The 9,812-nt window shown below is 42.4% G+C and overlaps 1 protein-coding gene across 8 annotated transcripts in view; it reads left to right on the forward strand.

Moving 5' to 3' along the window:
* The window catches only part of LOC309720160 (transcription factor COE3), a 67,623-nt gene extending 64,579 nt beyond the window's left edge, over positions 1 to 3,044 (forward strand). For all 8 annotated transcript variants that reach the window (XM_082556784.1, XM_082556783.1, XM_082556785.1 and 5 more), the window contains exon 16: positions 991 to 3,044. In XM_082556784.1, coding sequence (XP_082412910.1) covers positions 991 to 1,022 — 32 coding nt within the window. In that variant the 3' untranslated portion in view covers positions 1,023 to 3,044. The remainder of the gene's footprint in view (positions 1 to 990) is intronic.
* The last annotated feature ends 6,768 nt before the right edge of the window (positions 3,045 to 9,812 follow it).

A 9,812-nucleotide genomic window follows, 5' to 3' on the forward strand; every position in this document is an offset into this window, starting at 1 on the left:
TTTGAAAACAAGCTTAGCCGTAGTGTGTGCCCCAAGATTAATAACATTGGGCTTAATGAAGTGGGAAATTAAAGTTCATCTTGCTACACGTTCATACTTATTAATACATGTTGTGCAGAAATTAATGAGCAATGCCTTGCCATCATCTGCGCTGGCAAACTTAAAAGCATTTCAACCATGACTCTACAAATATACTCAGAGCAATATAATAATATATCATCCCAGCACTTCACTAGTCGCCTAATTGTTAAAACGTGTGAAAATACTGAATATATAAACTCTCAGGGTGAGGTACAGTTGCTAATGATATCCTAAGCAGATGGTCTCGGTAAAATAACGGAAGCTACCTTTGATCTTGCCTAATCTCTCTTGGATAATGACGCAGAGGCATAACTTGGGGAATGGGGAAACGTAGGACTAATGTGCCGCTCGGTGTTGGAGAGTCAAGGATAAAGAAGAGATGACGGGAGGAAAGGAAGTGATAGGACTGAATTTGCGGAGAGGAGAGTCTGGGTGTCTGGTACTGTAGCATTGTGGCATTGTGGGAAGTGACCGTGTTGTTGCTCTGCCGTCACCACGGCTGTGTCTCCTGGGAGTCTGGGCCAGTGTTTGCTATTACCCCAATGCCAGGAGAAATATCACACATAGCAGGACTGGCGTGCTGGGGGCTGAAATGTCAGAGCAGGAGGGAGGTTTTCAAACTCTCCCCGTTAGGAGGACACGCAGCAGCAGGCTGGCGGACACGGCAAACACTCACAGGCTCATACGCAAACAGGCACATTAAGGCTTACATTCACGCACTTGCGCACTGTCAGATGGCCACACACACACACGCACACACACACACACACACACACACACACACACACACACACACACGCCATGCATGCACTAAATTACAACACTTTAATAGTTTTTCATACTTATATCCATACCTGCTTTAGCCTAATAAACTAATCTCCGTTACCTTTCTCTCTTTTTTGTCCCCAGCCATGTCCGGCCTAGTTGTCCCTCCAATGTAAATGCACTTTCGTCATCTCAAGCACCAGTCTACCCACTACCACTTCACAGGGCACCCCCTCAGCACACTGCAAAAGGCTGGTGCAATGTATAGTCCACCGCTTGTTCTGTTTTTGAAGACGAAGAAAAAAAAAAAAGAAAGAAAAGAAAGACTTTTTTTTTTTTTAAATTTTCATTGACTTTCACAGCCTGCAGAAAAAAAAGGATTTCATGATGAACAATATTTTTTTTCTGTGGGATTTTTTTTTGTTTATTCCCCCACCCTCCTCCCATTTTATCACCCTTGAAGAGGACACAGGATGATGAAGTGTTTATTTTGTATACCTGTCGGGTTGCGCTTCGGTCTCGGATTTGTCCAATCAACCACACGCTCAATACTGGAAGGGACTCTGTGGACTCACCATCTGGTTGTAAAGTAAAAACACTGATGTACAGTACATTTGCCAATGAACTTGTTTGCCTCAGAAATTGTTTTCTGTTTCAACTCTCTTTTAATAGATTCACAACAGTTGTGTGTCTTTATAATGTGACTTTTTTGTATTTTTATGTGTGAGAAAAATACACAGGGGCCAAGACAGTTTGAATTTCAACTGGAAAATATATGAGATATATAATGTAGAAAATCGATCATAAAAGTACAACAAATACGAGTAAAAAGGGGCAGGGCTGGGTGGGTAACGTTGTATCATGTTTCATTCCTGCATTTTAACTTAAATTTTGTAATTTATTGTAGCTAGAAATCATCTTCAAAAGTAAAAAAAAATCCTCTTTGATTCAACAAGCACACTGATGTGTACAAAACACTGCTCTGTTGATGAATATGATGTACTTCCATGTCTAGAGCTTCCTTTTAAGCAAGTGTGTTTTGCCATGTTTTTCAACTTTTTTGCTAGCACTGTATATTAATGCATTCCTAGGCTACTGTGAAGTCTGTTTCTTGTTGATGAGGAGCAGTCTCCCCCCCCTAGCTCCAACTCCCTTATGTGTTTTATATGTGGTAAAAAAAAAAATTGTAGACTATTGTGATATTGCCAAACGTGTGCTAAATATTTATACATCTGTCTTTTTCATGTTCTTTTAGATCAACAAAAATGAAAAAAAAAAAGAAAAAAAAACCCAAAACTAAATTACAATCCATTGACAATGTAGGACTATAGTAGTTCATTGTCATATTTCTGTTCCAATACACACTTGCGCTCACTGAGGGAAATTTTGTAACATATCAACTATAAATAATGTATTTATCTCTGAAATTTTGTATATTGCTTTTCATTATGTATGTATTAATCGTCATGCCCTTAATATAGTGATGCAGCACAGATAATTCAGCCAAGAACTGTTGCCTTCATTTGTTTTTCTTTTTGTATTTGATGAAATGCAATGTGCATATATTTCATGTGTATCCTCAAAATTTGTGTTACTCCGTCAAGACTCTCTGTCCATTTTTTAAAGGGGAAGTCAAACTTCATTGTTTATTTTTGTATTGATTTTAAATTATCTATACAGACCATTTTGGAGAAAACTTTGTTGGTTGTATTGTCAAATAAATTGTTTGTGACCCATATGATAGTTGTTAAGATCCAATAGAGACTAATGTGCATGAGGGACAACCTTGGAGATAAAAAAAAAACACTCCATCTGTGGTTGTATTTTTTTCTGTTTTGTAGAATGTATAGAAGTCATTTTTACTCACCACTTATGACTCTGCCACATAGCTTACTTGTGTTTACAGGGAAGACAAATTTAAAACTGTTCAACATTTGGAATGGAAACAGAAATGAATAAGCGATGTTTTATTAAAATTTTCAGTAAAAACACAATAGCTACTCAACTGTGGACTTCTTCAGTTTGAAGTACAGTTTGGCTGGCAGACAAACTGACAATCAGGAACAAGAAAAAGACAGTAGAAACTTCTGAGGACAAACCTGTGATTCGTCTGTAAGATGTAGTGTTTAGACATTGCTATAGAGATAATTGTTTGACACCTGTGGAAAAAGTGTAACATCCATAAAAGATGAAAACTGCTCTTTACTCATATTCTTTCAGCAAAGCACTCTGACATTGTGACATATTCCTACTGGTCTTTGTATCAGCATATCCTGCATCTGTGGTGCTTCAAAGGTTCATTGTAGCCATTCATAAACAGTGCAAGCTTTTTATTCAAAACACCCCAAATGGGGCTCATTCAAATCCCTCATTTCATTGCATTAAGCCACCTAGTTAATAAAGAATCAATACATTGAAAGAGCAAGGTTATCCTTTGTCTATAAGGGCTGGTATCGTTTTGAACCTCTTATAGTTAGAGCGTTGAAAGGGGGCCGTGGTGAAATCTATACTCATCAAGTGGGTCAAACAGAAGGATAGAAGTGTTTGAGGGAAGAATAGTGGTTCTCCTTAAAAACAACTGAGCATCTTATCTGCCATCCTGAGTGGTCGCGGGGAGCAGGTCGCAAAATGTCAATTTCTCATCAAGGCAACATTGTCCGAGGCCACCTCTGCCATAAATGCACAATTAAGCGCCAATCAGCATATCGCAGCTTATTATGTCAAACAGCATGCGCAGATCTGGCAGCACCGGAGATAGCCCAGGAGCTGCTGATAGCGCAAAGGACAGATACGCTAAAAAGAGCTATTTAATTTTCAGCCGCCTTGTTCTTTAAATCATTCCCTCGATAATCCAGCGCGTCTGATAACAACAGCCACACAGATACACAGGTTTGGATCCATCTCCTGCGCACCGCCGTGTCTTATTATTTTAAAAAAATGTTAGGACAAACAGCACATTTCTTTAGAAACCAAACCAAGCAAAAACAGCCAAAGAAAGAAAAATACTGAGGGTAAAAGTGCAATCAAAGAAAAAAAAAAAAGACAAGTTTAGTTTTGAGCGCTCTGAAGCCTGGCAGGCGAGCTCGAGGTACAGTATATTGTCTCAGCAGGTTTCCCTGTACCCAACAATCAGCCACTGGCTCTGCCACAACATTCAATCATCGTGAGAGCCTCTTTTATTGGAGAACTCTAATGGCTACCCTCCACCATGATCTTAATGTGTGCATTAAATATTTATAAATCCTGGGTCAATAATGCCCCACATCCAAAGCCTGACAGACCCCCACCATACCATGTGGCTGCCTCACTCTCAAACACAAGCAAAGGTGAAGGGGTCACGCAATCAAAAGAGAGCGAGGTTCACCGCATCCATATGTTGCCACTCTTATCAAGACTTTCCTCGGTACTGGTTATCTGTCAAAGGAAAGAAATATTGAAAGCAATATCGATCTTAACTGGCCTCGTGTTGCCGAGGGCCACTCTTCAAACATCTGCTTGTGCATTGTTATATTTCAAAAAAAAAACCTCCTTTCGATAATATAAGCCTGAGCAGTAATATTGAACATCTCTTTGTGACGCGGGCCGCTCAAGCGTGACTAATAACTGCGTTATTAACAAGCATCACTTGAGATTTTTACAAGTTGATACGCAGTATACGTACTAAACATTTCTTCACTGGCGTGGGGTTAATTGCGCCGCCTGGCAACTACACGAGTGACTCAGTTTGTTTTGTTTTTTTCCCCTCTCTCTCTCTCCTTCCTTTTCTTTTTAACGTGACTATATCCAGGCTGCGCTCCTGTGCTGTTCAGGTGAAAGATTGTGCTCTGGTGATAGCGCACACAAAAGAGCGACCGGACAATAAGCCAGTCAATGGAGAGCTCCAGTTGAAAGAGCCACAATGGCCGTGCATGCTGGGAATTGGGCTGGATGATATAAAGGAATGAAACCTTCACTGAGGCCGTGGAGGACAAGCTTTCAGAAAAGAGGTTTTGTTTGCTCTTTATCAATCTGCCGTTTCCCATGAGAAAAAACAATTCAAACTGACCTTAAAAAGGGAATATTACCTTACGTATCCGCTCTCTATGTAACTCTTATTGAGGCTTATACGTTCACTCTTAATGCATTATCCCACATTGATGTGGTAATGCGAACATGGGCACAGTACCCGGACGGGTCGTAAAACAAAAAGCTGGACGCTAGATTTTTTTGCTTTGTTTTATCTTCTCTGCTTGATGGGCAGTGCTGAGAAGTACTTTTTTAAGGATTTGCTCTTGGACAGACAGGATTTGTGAAGCCGCTGAGTGATGTGTTTTGTGGAGGGGAAAAAAAAGTCTCTGCAACTCCCGTGAAGTTCACACATGAGTGGGAAGCTGCCTCTTCCACTCATAAAAGCCGCACTACTGCAGATCACAACTCGGAGATGACAATAACTCAAAATAGGGAGTGTGACCTTTTATGAACGATTTGAAATTTGAATCAAAACTGGGAATCTGACCCACATTAGCGCCGTCTCCCGTCTGTAAATCTGTACATCAGATAAGACACTGCTCCCCTGCTACTGTACACTGGGAGTCAGCTTTGGAAGGAAAACTCTAGATCCTCACAAAGATTTCCACTTCACTCACTGCAGTCAAGAAGGATGAGCAAAGTATCCCAGTGCTTCAAAATCCATTAAACTTGTATTTGGGTGTCATTTGATACTTCATCAATGTTTCAGTACATTTCAAACCCACAAATGCAGGATTTACCCGCGGTAGAAATAGAGCATTCACCGTACTTTCCTTCCATGAACTTCACCTAGCCCAAAAATTACACTATAAAGATTGCCTGGTCAGGGAGTGCTAGGCTGCAGTGATAAAATAATATCACTTGAACAGTATTTTTCTGCCACAGTCTCCACCACATAGAGCTCCTTTCATAGCACTCCTCTGTAGTGCTTTGTCCAGTAGTTCTGGATATGATATCATCTATTAATAATGTATTGGCAATGGATTACATAAAAAGGGAGCAGAAATAACATCCAATATTCATGCCCCCTGAGCTTGACTGTGTCCAATCCGTTTGGCCCATAAAACCTTAGCCCCATTTCCATATCCGCTGTGGGTCACAACAGGTCTGCCGCACAAAGGCTCACAGAACAGCTCGACTCAGGAAAAGGGCAGTAAAAATCGGGTGGATTTCTGAACCCTTATGAAACAGCCACCCTTTGGAAAAAAACGTGAAAAAAGCCCTTTTCCGATTTCAGCGGCTGTGAAAAACCTGGTACTGTATTTCCCTCTTTAATTGTCCCACTTGAGAAATTGACGTGCCTCTGAAACATGGCATGAATCTCACAGTTATTGCAGTCCCCTTGGCAGGGAATGTTGATACAACATCTGCATGCTATAGAAAGTAATGGAAGTAGCAGAGGTGGCAGCTGCAACTCTACAGGAAGTGTGCCATTTTCAGGCAGCGCTGCTGTGAGAACCACTAACTGCCAGCCTGGTCTTGCAGGCAGCTCTGATTGCCAGGACACTATGACAAACACGCAGGGGCTGGGAGTGTTGCATCCTGGGGGATGACAGCTTCTGTTTGATTGTCAATAAGGCTCATTAGCAGAAAAAATGGAGAATGTGAAAAGAGATTAAATGACTTGAGACAGGGTCCCCCTCATGTTTCATTACAGAGGATTTATCAGAGCCTTTATTTCATCAATTGAACCAAAAAAAAGGGAAAAAAGGAAAGAATATCACTCACTTCTTCCCTCCGAAAAAAAGCAGCGAGTAGTTAAATTTATATTGATAAAAATTTGGTCATTTCAGATATTGTAACAGACTCGACGAATGCTAATGAAGCCCTTCCGCACCTTACATAAACCTCTTTCCTCCTGCTCTGAGCGCCTCTCATCTTAAGAACAGTGGCGGATGTTTCCCTCCATCTTAGGGAGGAACGGCCAACAAAGCAGCGTGTAAGGGCCTTTCCCTGAAGAGTCCTTGTCACGCCGCGCCAAACCTCTGTGATTATCGTTGTTTTTGCAGAGAGTGTCCATGCCTGCCAATACCGCTGTTCCATAAATGAATTTGGCCCCTCGTCAACGAATTACCTAACACGCAGAACTGTGTATGTGTCACATCCAATTCCAACTCACCGGCTTTGGTGGTGTGTGTCAGCTGGAGGACTTAATCATCAATCGTCAATCATAATAAGCGAAGCACATTGATAGGGATTCTTTTTTCCCGCAACTACACAGTTAAATAAAAGTGTAAAGGGAGAAGTTAAAGCTGACCTTGTTAAATTGGGACCGCGATTTATATTCCTAATTTAGTGTATGGATTAATTAGTCTTGGCAAGTGTGTGTATATCAGTTTTCATGTGGCACAGCTTAGAGTTATATCTACTTGATCAAATCATTGCTCGCTTTCATAGGAAAGTCTGGAATGATATCTATCAGTCTTATCTTGATGTTTTTACTCAGAACAGGCTTCGCATATTTTTTCGTGGCGTACTTTTAATTAATACTTAATCGGACAGTTTTTAAAAAGGACTTTTTCAGCATTAGTCGCTAATCAATACCCCCCATCTCACATAATACAAATTTAATCACTGTGACCTGTTATAAGGCCTTAACGCAGCCACACATGCGTCCACGTGTTACATGCAAACTGGCAACGCGGGTTTTTCTCATAAGTCGAGGAATCTGGCTCATATTTTCCCTCTCGCTGATCCAATGCACTCCTCTCCCTCGTCATATAGATCGGAGTCTGCAGGGGCCAGAGGCGCTGACAGAGCCCAGATGCTCCCAGTCTGTCTGGGGGACTGGGGAGACTGGTGCCATGGGGTCCTGGAGCCTCTGAAGTGCCGCCCCCTCCGTCAACATGACCAAGGCTAGACCTGCACTTTCTCCAGGCTGAGACACTCTCCTTACCACTCTGACAGCCACCCGGCACAGTCACAGATTGATACATAGAGGGATACACGCTCACAGGCCCCCGCTCTCACGTAATGTATGGCCGTTCATCAGCCGTTCCTAATTAGAGACCCCCAGACCGACGCTCGAGTTCACGAGGTTACGATGACATGCTGATACAAGGTTACAAACACGCGCGCACTCGCATGCTGATACCGCTCAGGGTTTCTTTTACGTTCTCATTTAATCCGGCTCCATCTCATCAACACTGTTTTAAACTTGCTCGTGTTGAGAGGAGTCTCTTTGTTCTAAAGAAACGAGAAAGAAAGAAAAAAAAAATAGACGGCGCACCATACGAATCCTCTGTCCCCTCGCTTTCTCTCTCAAAACACAAAGATCATTACAAGAGCATCAAAGTATGCCATGTTTGAAACGATATTTCTCTTTGTAGTCGTGGCATAGCATGGAGTGTGTTGGTATTAGATGCTGCTGTGGCAGCTGTCGTGGCTGGCTGTGTGGTGCCTCGGTGTCAGGGCCTCTGAGGCCAGGCTGTCCCGGCAGACAGACAGAGGGGGAGGAAACCTGATAGTGCAGCCAAGCCCCAGTCTAATGTCTGTCTATCCAGCTATCTATCCCTGCGTCTATCTCTGACTCACTGTTGGACATTACCTATCTGCATGCCGGATACTCCTTCTGTGTTCCCAGGAACAGAGCACGGCTGGCAGCTGAGTTACACATTCCAAAAAGTCTTACTTTTATTCATTTTAAACATACAAACTTCTCTGGAAGGATAAAAGCAGCTGTTTATCGATCACCGAAGCGGCTGCAGAATTAACTTGCGCAGAGTCCCCACTAAGCTTGCGCCTCGTACCAAGGGGTGCAGGTTGCGATAACATTAGAATTATGAGCCGACATGTATGAAGAGAAGGAGATGGAAGCACAGAGTGTGTTTGTATTTGATGTGGGGGCAGAAAATTGTTCTATAATGAGGAGGGGTGCCAGGATATGAGATGGGAAGTAGGGAGTTGGAGACAGGATATAAGTTATGAGAGGGAAACTAATGTTAGGAAATGCAGAGGCTGTTGTTGTTGTGGTGCTATAAGCCAAAACGTACCTTACCACTATTGGCCATGATTAATACAGCCCGGCCAGGTCAAAACCCTGCGCTACCGCTACGGATGCCACCAACCATATCCTCGCTCTTTCTGGGGCTCAAATGAGTGTGTGTCGTATCTGAGGGAGAGAGTGTGTGTGAGGGGGTTAATAAATGTTGAATCAAACGCCGCACGAGACACTCACACTCCTTAAGGGTTGCCCATTAGCGGTGTGTGGGTGCATGGGGAGTTTATCAGTGTCTGGGTGATTTATGAAGTCAGACTCAATATCATCCACTTCACCCACACACATATGGACATACACATGTGCGCACACCAACATGCAAGGCCACATGCTCACGCACACATGCACTTATATAGTCTTTCTCTATGAAATGGAGGCAGATATTAGGCCAAAATTAAAGGTTTCACAGAGATTAACAGTGCGGATGATGAGATCGTCTCAGCGTCTTTTAATCTAATTCCTTTTTATCTCTGAGCCAGCGTGATGTGGAAGAGGTATGCAAGGTGAAAGCACAACAACAAAACAATACAGACGTAATAATAACAACACTGTTACCGATAAATGCTAAAATATCTCAAAAGTGTAAAACTGGACAAAATAAAAGGTGCGAATTATTTTTAGGAGACTCCTTAGGTACCTCCGCAAATTACACGGCCAATTACTGGCAGCATGTCAGAAGCTTTGATGCTGGACTTGTTTTTTAACATCAACCACAGCACTCTACAGACATCAGTATCTCTGGTTGCTAAATTCATAGCATTCCATAGAATTTACTTAGCCACAAGCAAAAAAAGGAGGGTGCTTACAGTGCACTTCAGAGTGCGCCTGGCTTAAATGGGACCCCTTGTGGCTGTGTCACAGCTCCCTTCGTTAGGGGGCTGACTGTAGCCTGTAGTCACCACAGGCATCATTAGCCCTCTGTGAAACCACAGACTGAGTCTCATTCTTCATCTGCCTGTCT

The sequence above is a fragment of the Aulonocara stuartgranti genome (genome assembly GCF_965226115.1).
Source record: "Aulonocara stuartgranti genome assembly, chromosome: 13".
Classification (NCBI taxonomy): domain Eukaryota; kingdom Metazoa; phylum Chordata; class Actinopteri; order Cichliformes; family Cichlidae; genus Aulonocara; species Aulonocara stuartgranti.